Below are 13,404 nucleotides of genomic sequence, written 5' to 3'. Positions count from 1 at the left end.
GTACAGGGAATTGTGGCTGTTTCTCCAGGGGGTACTGACAGCGAAGGTGTCTGAGTCAACACAAACTGGCTAAAGACCCCTGAAAGAAAGCAGAGAAAATAGAGAGACTGTTGTCAGAGAAACATTTGTTCCATTCAAGCCACGAGAAAAGGGAAGAAAACCCAACAGGGAGCAAGGTAACAGAGGAAGTCCTCTCCTCAAAGTATATTTCTAGGAGGAGGAAAAAGAGATGGAACACCGCATTTCAAAACACAAACAACAAATTCACTACATTACCGCTGCAAAAAGCGAAAAGGAGGACGAGGAGGAGAGGAATGTTAGCCATGTTGGAGGAATGCAAGGAAGTTGGGCTTCCTCTGAAGCAAAAAGGTTTGTCTGAAAAGAGCCTCTCTGATTTGTCTTAAACCCTGTGAGGTGGTGAATGCAAAGATATGCAAATACATCTCTCCTGTCCATCCTCAATGCCTTAACCATCCTGGCCCACAAATGCTATAAAGGCAACAGATAGTTGCTCTAAATCAGGCATGTCCAAAGTCCATTTTGGGGACCTAATCCAGCCCACCAGTTGGTTTAATCCAGCCCCTGTGGCAGTTTATCTCCTGGGTGAAAAAACTTCCTTAAAAAAGTCAACAACTCTGATCGGCCCTCATGCATGTTCGCTTCATCAAATCTGGCCCTCTTTGAAAAAAGTTTGGCTTGGTCTAAGTCCAGGGTCAAGGGGTAGCTAACTCTTGTTTTTGCAAAGAACTTGTGCATCTTTTTGAACAGCTACAACAAGCTCCAGCTATAGCCTCTCATTTTACTGGATGGAGGTCAGAGAGGGGTGCAAAACTAGTCTACTACAAAAAGGTAAAAGATGATGATAATAAATAACAACAACAACAACAACATTAATACCCCGCCTATCTGGCTGGGTTTCCCCAGCCACTCTGAGTGGCTTACAGAACGTATAAAATTGAAAACTCACTACAAAGAAGGCCCTCTGCTTGGTTCCCTGCAACCTCACTTCTTGCTACACTCAGTCCACTTTTCCATTTGGCCCCATCCACTCATGACATCTGAACTACAGAAGTCTGGTTGAATGCAAACGTGACCAGATGCATTGTGCTATTAGAAGTGGGAGGGCAAACCTGATTCTGTTCATAGTGTTGTCTCCAACACTAGTCCAACCTAGAGCAGACCCACTGAAATTAATGGACATGACTAACTTAGGTCCTAAGAAGGCCTTCTCAGTAGTGGCGCCCACCCTGTGGAACGCCCTCCCATCAGACGTCAAGGAAATAAACAACTACCTGACTTTTAGAAGACATCCAAAGGCAACCCTGTATCGCGAATTTTTTAATGTCTAATGTTTTACAATATTTTCTGTGCTGTAAGCCACACAGATTGGCTGGAGAGACCCAGCCAGATGGGTGGGGTATAAACAGTGTTTTTTTCTGTGGGGACACATACCCCTAAACATTTTGTGAATCTTTGTACTTTTGTCCATTTACTGTATTTATTTTTCCTGATTTGAACTATAAAATGGTGGTTTTCTTGAGACAAAATGAGAGTACCCCTAAACATTTTTTTTAAGGAAAAAAGCACTGGGTATAATTTATTTATTACTACTACTACTACTACTACTACTGTAAGTAGGACTAGCATTAGCTGCAACCAATGACCTTGATCAATACTTATGCACTTCACATGGTCTTTTTATATATGCGTGTGCATGCATATGAAAAAAAATCAGATACACAAGAGTGTTTCTCCTGCCTATATTACGTTTCTGTGCTCCTGTCACCCTTCAGACCTTCCTACTTCCTAATCCTAAGCAAATATTCATGGAATGCTATGCAGTGGCTGGTTCTCAGAGACTGGTAGGGTAGAAGGCAGAGAGTCCAACAGTAGAGGGAGCCAGAGCCAGCGGCAGGCAGAGCCAACCTATTCTAGTTTTGTCCTACTGTTCCTCCCCCCCTTGCTGAGTTGTACAAGCTTAACACGGGGGGGGGGTGATAGCCAGGAACACACACACACACCGGACTGGATATTGTACGAAGGCAAGGGAGTAGAGGCTGGCAGAGAACAGATTGAGGATGGTGGGACAAGGGGATAATTTGCCCAAATGGTCCAGACTCCACTGTATGACATTTCCAAACTTATCGTCCTCTCTTTTTTTCTCTTCTTTTTTTTTTAAAAAAAATGGAATATAGTTTATTTTGCAACAGGTTTATTGCTCCTAGGTGTTTCAGTTGAAAGAGATCACAAGCAGTTACAAGCACAAAATTCCCACTGAAATGCTCCAGGAATGTGCAGCCGCTTGGCATTTATGAATGGTCAAAACTGTCGGTGGCAAGAAGCATCTGAGAGGAAAGGCAGCTTGATTTAAGGCTTCTTGTATTCAATCCTTTCCACCCTCACATCGTCTCCAATGAGCTGGTACACATAAGTCACAACTACGGTGGACTGGATATCCATCAGTACAAAGGAAGGAGTGATGTTTCTGGAAGTCACAAAATAATTTGTGTTAGAAATGATGCAGCAGTTCTCAAAAAAAAAAAATTACCAGCACCAGCTAATGGATAATTAATAGAGGACATTGCAGATTTTCTTCAAAGTACATGGTCAGGGAGGGAATAATGCCCTAAAATTCTGCATTCAGATATTCAGATGCAGAATTCTAGGGTTGCAGAATTTTCTGTATGCAGAATATTTGTTTTCTTTTATTTCATAAAAAAATTATACAATGCTTGATTGTAAAAAAACAAAAACCCTCAAAGCAGTTTACAAAAAGATAAAACAATAAATCAATAAAAATTCACAACCATACTTTGAAACATACAAAAGTTAAAATACTAAAACAGATGAAAATCACCTCAGGTTCCTAAACATCTCAGAAGAAATGTCTAAACAAGAAGATTATAGGCAGGGTTATAGAATAGTGTCATACCTTGGAAGTCGAGCGCGATCCGTTCCGGAAATCCATTTGACTTCCAAAACGTTCAGAAACCAAAGCGCGGCTTCTGGTTGGCTGCAGGAAGCTCTTGCAGCTTAGCAAAAGTCACGGATGCCCTGTCAGATGTTTGGCTTCCAAAAACCAGAACACTCACTTCTGGGTTTCGATTATTTGGGAGTTGATTCGTTTGGGAGCCAAGGCCTTCGAGATCCAAGGGACAACTGTACAGAGGTACCTTGGTTCCCAAACTCAATCCATTTTAGAAGCCTGTTCGACTTCCAAAACGTTCGCAAAGCAAGGTACGGCTTCTGATTGGCCCTGGAAACAATGCCAACAGCTGAAACGGATGTTTGGCTTCCAAAAAACCATTCACAAACTGGAACACTTGCTTACGTGTTTGCAGCATTCAGGAGCCGATCTGTTCAGAAACCAGGATACACTGTACATTTCACAAATGCACATGTTATGCATTCCCTCATGGATTCCTCTGCCCTGAGCCCTAGCTCAAGGGTAGAGCATCTGCTTTGCATGCAGAAGGTCTTGGGTTCAATTCCTGGCGTCTCTAGGTAAGACTGAGAGAGACACCTTGCCTGAAACCCTGGAAAGTCATCATCAGTCTTTATTACAGTCCAGAGACCCAACAAATCATTACAAAGCAATACACAATTCATACAGCCTACCTCCAGGTTAAACAAGCATTTTGAGCAGAATATAGGGATCATTTGTTCTTGCAACCACCGATAAAAACTTTGCCACTGCTAACGTTCTAGCATTTGTCCGGTCTTCCAGTAGGAACCTGACATAGTGAGCCTCTGATTTTCCAGGGAAAGGTACCAGCAAGGGTAGTATGAGTTCAGCCCTGACTTGCTCATATTTTGCACAGTGCAACAAAATATGTTTTATGGAATCGATGTATTGAGCACACAAGCAAAGTCTGTCCTGGTAGGGAACTCCTCTCAACCTGCCATCCAACACTGCAGAAGGAAAGACGTTTGGTACTGTCGGGTTTTTAATGTAAGATGTTAACTTAAAGACATGCCCATATTGTACTCCTACTGCCAGTGGACTACAGAAAGTTGCTGCCAGTCCGAGTAGGCATTACTGAGCTAGATGGATCAAAGGTCAGACCCCAGCTGAAAGATCTACCGTCTCACCTGTCCAAGGCATTGTAAGCTCCTGTGGCTGATCCTGGGTTGATGTATAACTTGTTTTCATGTTCTAAAGCCTCGAATTTGTGTGTATGTCCTGAAATTAAGATGTCCACATCGAGCTGCCTGCGTAAAATGGCCAAGCTGTCCAGATCACCCCAGGGAATAACTTGATGGCCATGGATCAAGCCGATTCTGAATGGCCCGACCAGGATTATTTTCTGCAGAGGGTAACTTGTTCCCTGAAGAAAGAAAAAGAAAAGGATGAGGTGGTTAATTGTTAACCAATGCACAGGTCAGAATGAACAATACAAGGTCAGACCCCTTCGTTTTTAAATACGGTAAATACACACAGGTTCCTTCTAATGTATTTATTTCTGAGCTAAATCTTGAGAAAAGGCATATTGGGAAATAATTCATAATGAATTGGGGGGAAAGTTTAAAAGTACTCTTTAAAAAAAACCCAAAAAAACAAAAACCCAGTGTCCTTTCTGTTGGGCATAACTCAGACGTAAATTCCCAGGTGTCAGGAAAGGTTATTTATGTATGCCACTACTGTGGCCCGTGTTTTGTTAGCCCCAAAATAGAAAACAAGTGAAGTCCCAACTAAAGAAGAATGGCAACTTAAATGGATGGAATATGCACAGCTTGCGGACTTAACATATAGAATAAGAGAACAAGAAGAATATACATTTAAAGAAGATTGGAAAATGTTTATTGAATATATGGGGGGAAATTGTGTATATTTTGAAAGCATGGGCAGCATTAAGATAAATTCAAGAGCACAAATAAGTTTTGATGGGTGTAATAATGGAATACGGAATGGTTTGGTTTTTGTACAATATGCAGGGATTTATGATCTGCAAAATGTACCATGGAAAGAGAAGGAAAGTGGTTGATATTAAGGTTACTTAATTGAATATTTTAAAATGTAAAACAGAAATTTAATATAATTTTTAGAAGAAAAGAAAAAGGCATCTTGCATCTCCAACCAGAGAAGCTGTTGTCTCATCACCATTGAACACTACACTAACTTACTAGGATTGGGAAAGATACTGTACATTGTACCAAGGGTGGGGGGTGGCTGCCCACACAGGTACATGGAGGAAGCAGTCTCTCCTCCCACCCCCAGGTATAATTCTCCAGGAGGGAGCTGCACATTATTATATAGGCGACACCATACATTTAAACAGTCATGGCTTTCCCCAAAGAATTCTGGGAGCTTTAGTTTGTTCAGGGTGAGTTTTAGGAGACTCCCCTATTCCCCTTGCAATTCCCAAAGTGCTTTTTCCCAGGTAACTCTGAAAATTGTAGTATGGGCGAAGGGGCGCTCCTTACAACTCTCAACACCCTTAAACTACAGCTCCCAGGATTCTTTGGGAGAAACCATAACTGTTTAAAGGGGTATCACAGTGCTTTAAACATATGGTGGAAATGTGACTTTGTGCTGGTCCCGAGGGTTAACTGTGCGGTGAGGTCCGAGTCCAGTCCGAGGTCGAGGGTGGGGTATGGAGGCTGTCCGTCAAAGCTGAAGCTGGGTCCAAGGCAGGGAGTCGGGTGAGGTCAGAAACTCTGGCAGAAGAGCAGGTCAGGGTGCAGGCAGGAACAGGCTACCAACAATGTTGTTCCTGCAACCTGGGACTGGGGCTGGCTGGCTTTTATCTGCCCCGAGGCATAGGGTGGCCCCGGTCCACAGGTGACTCGCCTCTCCTGGCCTGGAGGCGAGCACTCCTCCTGCAGGAACTTAGTTCCCTCCGCCTCTCTGCCCTGAGCCTCTGCAGCTCAGGAGAGGCTGGAGGGTTACCAGACCCAGAGGCAACCTCAGCTTCCCCTGACGGGGCTGAGAGTGGAGCACCTGCAGGCAATGGGTCCTCCATCACCTCAGGAGCCAGAGCAGACTCAGCTGGTGCCTGCACCTGAGGATCCAGCACAGGTGAGGACCCTTCAGGCTCAAGCCCCAGCCCCGGCTCAGCTGGTTCTGGAGGCGGGGAATCCTGTGCAGGCTGAGATTCCTCAGGTTCAGCATCCAAGTCTGAATCCCAGGCCATCACAGACTTAGGAGTAGCTCCCCATTTACATCTTCCCAGACTGGCAGCCAGTAACAAAGTTTTGAAGCTGTGCCCCTACCTCATCGAAGTCCCCTCTGACCACATGGATGTCCCCGGCCAATGTCCGCAGATAATCGTAGGTCTCCTTGGTACAGAGATTCCCCGTGCAGAGGATATGCTGGATCTTCCCAGGAACCAGGAGTTTTCGGAACTTGGCCGGGAGAGCGTTGCATCGGTGTGGAATGTGAAGGTCTCCAATCACCAGCACCAACTGTTTTGTTTTTTTCAAGCCCGGTGAGGGAAGAGTAGAAGCGAAAACGCCAGCAAAAAATGTTAGACTTTAGGCTTGTTCACACGTTAACCCAGGTACAAGTAGTCTCCGCAGTGCTGGGGACAGTCATTGTAAGAATCTGATAACCTCAAGAGTTCGCTTGCTTTCCTCTTCCCTCCTCATTCCCACTTCCTCGTGTATCTATCTCACCTGATAGGGATCTTACGAAAGTGGCTCTGGGAGCCTTTTTCGGATGAAGAGCAGGTAAAAAGGCTTTAGTAAATAAACGGAAAAGGAAATTTATCATAAACTTCAAGATGGGCAAAAGTCTAGGTTCTCCCCCCACCTTTTAATGCAGGGACTATGTAACATTTCACAACATCACCCTCCACCCTAACCTTTCACAGAGATAGTGATCTGGTCCTAGTACTTATACTTTACAAACTATTTCTTGGAACAGCTAGAGCCTTTCTTCCTGCTAGAACAAAAACCAAAGAAATGGCAAAATCTGGGGCATTGTTCCATCAACGCTTTATCTTCCTAATCGCCCCAGTTCTGCAAACACGTATGCACTTACCAGGAAAGACTTGCCAAAATCTTGTGAGTTTATCACATGACAATGAACGAATGTGTGCAATCTTAACTGAGTCTAAGTCAACTATGTACTCAAGAAGGACTCTCTTAACTGGGATACTGTGTGTGTTTGTGGCACAGAGGCATGTCTCAATCAGCGCCATGAGAGTTGACTCTCCAGCGAGTGAGTTTAGGATTGCAGACTAACGCTCTGAATTTCAGAGGCCTGTGGTTTATTAGTTGTGGATATTAGCAGCACCCCTCGAGGGACACAGAATTTCGTAGATTTTCTCCCTTTCCCTGTGTACATGGCAGCCTCTAGGGCAGGGGAAAGGAACCTTTTGAAGCTCAAAATGCCTGGCTTGGGAGGAACCCCAAAGGAACTGCATTCTAATGCAATGGAGGTTTAAACTTTGGGCCACTGCTCTACTAACCTCAGCCTATCATCCCCTGCCTGTCTTTTGTTATAAGAATTCTAAGGTCTCAAATATAGAATAAATGTTCATAAATGTACAAGGCAAACACATACATAAGTATATAAACCACGCAGGGTGGTTAAAAATCAATGATTTTTTTTAAAAAAACACACGGGGTTTTAAAAAATTTAAATCAGATTTTTTAAATATAAAATCGGATTTTTAAAATAAAATGCTTTTGGAGGAAAAATCTTTCTAAAGATAGTTTTTGATTTAAGTTCCATTATAGTCCAAAGGTTATTCACCAGGAAATAAGGATTTTTAAAAAGCTTTTCATGTGTGCTAAAACTCAGAGTCTAAGTTAAAAAATAATAATGTTTAACCACATCAGTTAACAAACATGGATACATATGCTATAATGTTACTGTTTTAGTTAAATAAATAGTTTAAATTGTTATTAAGGAAATGATTATTTTTCTCCTTCCAATAAAGTACAGCAGAAAAGTTGTCCAAATATAAACATTTGACTTATTAAACTTCACAATAATTTCATAATGATCTGTCTATTTCTAATAGTATAGCCAAATAAGTAATTTTTGATATAACTGTAAAGACTACTCTGAAAATTTATTATTCCAAAAATGAAACCTTCATCTGGTTGTAAATATTAAGATTATACTGGCTTGCGATGTGAAGAAAAACCAGAGTATAGATTATACTGGCAAGAATAAGTCTTTCTGTGGAATGTCTTCCCATCAAATGGCAAGGAGATAAAGAACTATCTGACTTTTAGAAGACATCTGAAGGCAGCCATGTTTAGGGAAGCAAGAATAAGTCCTTCGGTAAAAAAAATGATTTAAATCAAATCCACCCTGAAACCACGTGTCTGAAATTGTACAGGAGAACAATTTGACTCTTCCAAATTGACCTCAACTATTTCTCTGCAGGGAGGAAGGCAATGGGAAAAGCTTTCCAATTGTCTTTGGAATGTAGGGGCTTACACCTCCCTGCAAATACAGTCTGTCAAGTATCTGTTAAACTATCAATATGTGTAAGAGATTCAGGAACTAAAGTGCTTATCATCTCAAAGGAATGGCAGTGCTACATGGAAAATGCAATCAAGTAGTTCGAAAGCACCCCAAAAAGTGCAAGTAGATAAATAGGTACCACTCCAGCAGGAATGTAAACAGCATTTTCGTGCACTGCTCTGGTTTCGCCAGAAGTGGCTTAGTCATGACCCGGAAGCTGTCTGCGGACAAACGCCGGCTCCCTCGGCCAGTAAAGCGAGATGAGCGCCGTCGTCCGTGACTGGACTTAACTGTCAGAGGTCCTTTAGTTTGGTTTTTTTAAAGGCATTATCAGGTATCCTGACAGACAGGAGAGAAGCAACACTCTCAAATTTCTGCTAGAGAAATTTCTCCTTCTGTGATGTATGTATGGTGTTTGGGGGCATGGTCTTGGGCAACAGGGTAGGCAATTTCAAAAGTCTTTATAGGGGCTTGTGCACCATTGTTCAGGGTTCTCCTCCTTCCTGCGTGTGGTGAGTGGGGACCCTGTTGCAACAGTTTATTTTCCTTACTCAGGCCTAGTGGCCGCTTTGCTTTCAATGTACTCCAGTTGGCCTCTGCTTTCTCTCCCACCAATAGAGATCTCCTGAGGGACTCTATACGGGCTCTATATACTCCATAAGGGAATTAGAGGTATTTTTCTAATAACTCTTTACTTTCAACCACTCCAAGGGGTGGTTCTCCCTGCCACCTTTCCCCTCAGTCTCAGTATTGCCCTTGTACAACTCCACAGGGAGGAAGATGGGGACTAAACAAGAATTAGTTGGCTCCTTCTGCCATTGACTCTGGCGCCCCCTACTGTTGGCCTCCAATGGGTGAGTGTGGCAGAAGTGGGTGTGGCCAAACACACCCCACTCTCCACACAGGCATGGTTGCCATTCAAGGACACACCCCAGACAGATAGGTAATCACTAGAGGAGGACGCAGGGCAGGGCAGGACCAGTGAGGGGCGTGGCCCAAGGACCACCTAAAGATGTCTAGAGCCACATCTGGCTCTCAGGCTGAAGGGCAAGGTCTACATGTTATGGGACTCCAGCGCCCATCAGTCCCAGCTCGCATGCCTATTGGTCTGGGGGGGATTTGGAAGAACACATCCCTGATCTAAGGTATTGACCCAGAAACTGTGCATAATTTTCTCATTGCCTCTTTGCAAGTAGTAGAGCAGGAAGAGAAAATGGAGGCAGTCACTTCTGCAGCTAGCTGGGACTCTGGTATTATTTGAGAATAATAACACATGTTACAACCTGCAATTCCTTCTCCATAATCTAAGCCTTCTCTTGCTTGACTTTAGAGCCTGTTTTGAATGCGATGCAGGGGGAAGAGGAAACAGGTCTCTGGGCATGTGCAGAGTGTACATGCACACACCCCTATAGCTACAGCCTGCTCGCAACTTCAGCCCATCAATGCAAGTGAGGCTTCCAGATCAAGAAGTCCATTTTTTATAGACCCTTAAGCATCACTTTAAATGCTCTGTGTTAAGGTAAGTATGCAGATGATTTCTTTTGTAAGAGAGAGATTCTCTCTGGACTCAAAGGTATTATTTAGGAAGAGCTAAACTTTGGCACTGGGAAAGGTTTTCCCAGCCAGAGCCCTGGAACCTCCTCTGGCCTCAGAATAAGAGCTGTCCCTAGAATCCTGGCACAGCTGTGAATACGAAAACCACCCTTCCCTCCTTAAGGAAAGGGGGCCCTAAATAAGCAGCATCCCTCCAACCCTATGCAAAAGTCCCCCTTAGTCCCTGCCCCATGCTCACCATCTTGTAAGACTTCTACCTCCTTCCTGGTATTCCAGCAGACAGCAAAGCAAACACACTGAATCACAAATGAAAGCTGTCCCCAGCAGCTGCCAAATTAGTAGGTTTGTGGAGCTCCTGACACATGTGCAGTGCAAGCCCTGAAGCTACTGCCCTCGCCCTTACTGCCCTTTTGCATTCATCTCCCTTTTTAAAAAGACTTCTGAGCTGGGGGTCCCGGTCCTGAAGGTGATTTGATACAGGGCTTCATTTAAAGGAGCAGCCAGGTTTTGCTGGGGCTGAGATCCAGAACCTGCTTTAAATATTAAGGTGGGTATTTGGAACATTTGGCCCTTGGGATGTTTGCCGAACTACAAGTCCCATCAGCCCCAGCAAGCATAGGCAATGGGCAGGGATGATGGGAGTTGTAGTTCATCAAATGTCCAGAGGGACACAGATTCGACCACACCCACTTTAATATTTAAAGGAGGTTCTGCATCCCAACAATTTCTGGGTATTCCTAAAAAAAAGCTCAACGGCGTTTCCTTTTTGAAATATGGCAACCCTAGGTAGATATTACTCCCACTTTGCAGTGGGAATAGACAAATCTGTCAGTCTCACTTTCTCATTTTTCCATTTTCCCCTTCAATTCTCTACAATTCCACATTGTTCTTTTTTAAATTCCCTTTGAAAATTCATCCGTGAATTTCTCTGTTTGCACTTTCCCTAATATGCATATATATATATATATATATATATATATATATATTTGCTTTCGTATATATATATATATATATGCATTTCCCCTCACATAATGCAATGCTAATCTTGTGTTCGCAAATATATGCCATTTTAAAAATGCACACTTTGCCCTAGCAAATGCATTTTCTTGCAGTTATACTCAGCGGGAGAACTGCATTGTGAAATTCAGAGAGCAGCAAATTTCAAAGGAAGGCCGTGTCACAGTTCATGTGTTGTTTTGGGGAAGAGCAAATTGGGTAGGTCTGCCCTTAAGTGTGAGCTGAATTCAACCCCAGAGTCATTCATGACTGGACTTACCGTATTTTTTGCTCTATAAGACTCACTTTTTCCCTCCTAAAAAGTAAGGGGAAATGTGTGTGCGTCTTATGGAGCGAATGCAGGTGGCACAGCTATCCCAGAAACCGGAACAGCAAGAGGGGTTGTTGCTTTCGCTGCGCAGCGATCCCTCTTGCTGTTCTGGCTTCTGAGATTCAGAATATTTTTTCCCTTGTTTTCCTCCTCCAAAAACTAGGTGCGTCTTGTGGTCTGGTGCGTCTTATAGAGTGAAAAGTACGGTAATTGTCAGGGGTCCCTTTACCTTTACCTTTAACCAGATGACTGGATAGTTCAGTTGATTAGAGGGTGCTGCTGGTAAGGTTGCAGGTTGGATCTGCACATTCCTGCATTATAGGGTGTTGAGCTAGGTGATCCTCAGGATCCTTTCCAATGCTACATTTCCATGATTCCATGCTTCTATGACCGTGGGGAGCCAGTAATCTGGACTTGAATGCAGCAGTAACTCTAGATAAAAGCTAAAGGGACCCCTGACCATTAGATCCAGTTGTGGCCGACTCTGGGGTGGCGACGCTCATCTTGCTTTATTGGCCGAGGGAGCCGGCAATCAGCTTCCGGGTCATGTGGCCAGCATGACTAAGCCGCTTCTGGCGAACCAGAGCAGCGCATGGAAACGCTGTTTCCCTTCCCGCCGGAGCGGTACCTATCTATCTACTTGCACTTTGACGTATTTTCGAACTGCAAGGTTGGCAGGAGCAGGGACTGAGCAACGGGAGCTCACCCCACTGTAGGGATTCGAACCGCCGACCTTCTGATCAGCAAGCCCTAGGCTCTGTGGTTTAACCCACAGCGCCAACCGTGTCCCAGTAACTCTAGATAGCTTCTGCTAAAAGGGTTTTTGCCTCACTTCCCCATCGGAATGACCAGCTGTGCAAGACACCCCTGGATGCAGCACACAGCAGTAATACGTAGCTTCGTCTTCTGCCTGGGCTCCTGTGATGGTCAGGGACATTGCGTTTCCTGACTTGGACCCGGAGAAACGGGCTGGGATGCCGGACGGCCTGGTGCTGGTTTGGTACAGTATCAGGCGTGGAACCTGCCCTTCTTTCTGCTGGAACCACTGCGGGTAGAAAGCATCCGTGATCGTCCCGCTACTGTGTCTGCAAGACAAGGTGATAGTCCCACCTTGAGGAACAGTCTCTGAGGGCTTCAAGGGCTGCAGCTGCTGGGCACTGAAACCTGGAAGGGGAGAAGGAAGGGGAGAACATAGTAAACGGTGACACCAAACATTTGCAAGCATTGCATTAGTGGAAGGAAGGGAAACTTCAGGACTGGGGGGTGAAGGTGGACCTCAATGCCTCTTGGGGCTTTTCCCAAGCCAGTCCTGCTCCCCTTCTACCTCGAATACTTTTGCTTGGCTTGCTTGTGCTCTAGGAAGTTTCCTCTCACTTCACTGGATGGAGAGGGAACCTCTGGACTTTGCTGTACAAAGCATTCAGAGTTCACATCCACTTATACCTCTGGCTTAACCTACCACAGCCATGTGGCCCCTGAAAGGTCCTTCAGAAGGCAATGTGGCCCTGAAGCTGGAAAATGTACCCCACCCATGCATTAGACAACTCAAGGTTACTATGGGGGGGGGGTCTCTCTTCCGTGCATCAATGTCGTGTCCCTCACCTATAGACTCAAGGATGAAAAGGAGAAGAATTGTTCGAAGCATCTTAGGGGGAAGCAGAGATTCTTCCTGAAGCAAAATAGATTCTGACTGGCACCCTCTCAGAACTCTCTTAAACCCACAGAGGAGAAGGGAGCTTCCTCTTCATGCAAATTTCCTGCCCTTTAACTAATGTCCCTGGATTAGTGAGAGGGGGAGTTGTTCAAATTTGTTAAGCTAAACTAATCGGAAATAGCTTCCAGATATTTAATGGGCTTAGGATTCTATTTATGTTAACTGACAAAATAATGTGTTTAATATTATAAGGAGAAGATTTAAAGATGTTAATGTTCAATTTAAAGTGTATAAAAATTGGGTTTTGGAAAACCGTTATAAGGATTTGCAATGAAATTCAACTAAGGGGAAACGAGGAAGTCGCTTTACAAAGTTAATAACTGTTATTTCCAATAAGGTTATGATTTATGTTTGTTATCTTTCTTCGTTTTAGGTTTTTGTTTGTCG

The 13,404-nt window shown here is 44.1% G+C and overlaps 1 protein-coding gene across 1 annotated transcript; it reads right to left on the bottom strand.

Moving 5' to 3' along the window:
* Positions 1-2,195: 2,195 nt before the first annotated feature.
* LOC310834234 (vacuolar protein sorting-associated protein 29-like) lies at positions 2,196-10,291 on the bottom strand. Its single transcript, XM_083717780.1, has 4 exons — positions 10,215-10,291; positions 6,214-6,405; positions 4,093-4,328; positions 2,196-2,485 (listed from the first exon to the last, which is right to left on the bottom strand). The coding sequence occupies exons 1-4, from the start codon at positions 10,215-10,217 to the stop codon at positions 2,368-2,370; spliced, it is 549 nt and encodes a 182-aa protein (XP_083573906.1). The 5' UTR covers positions 10,218-10,291; the 3' UTR covers positions 2,196-2,367.
* Positions 10,292-13,404: the final 3,113 nt, after the last annotated feature.

The sequence above is a fragment of the Podarcis gaigeae genome (assembly GCF_964106915.1).
Source record: "Podarcis gaigeae genome assembly, chromosome: 16".
In the NCBI taxonomy this organism is placed as follows: domain Eukaryota; kingdom Metazoa; phylum Chordata; class Lepidosauria; order Squamata; family Lacertidae; genus Podarcis; species Podarcis gaigeae.
Note: the sequence above shows the minus strand (reverse complement) of the source record. Positions and strands in the feature narration are given on the sequence as shown.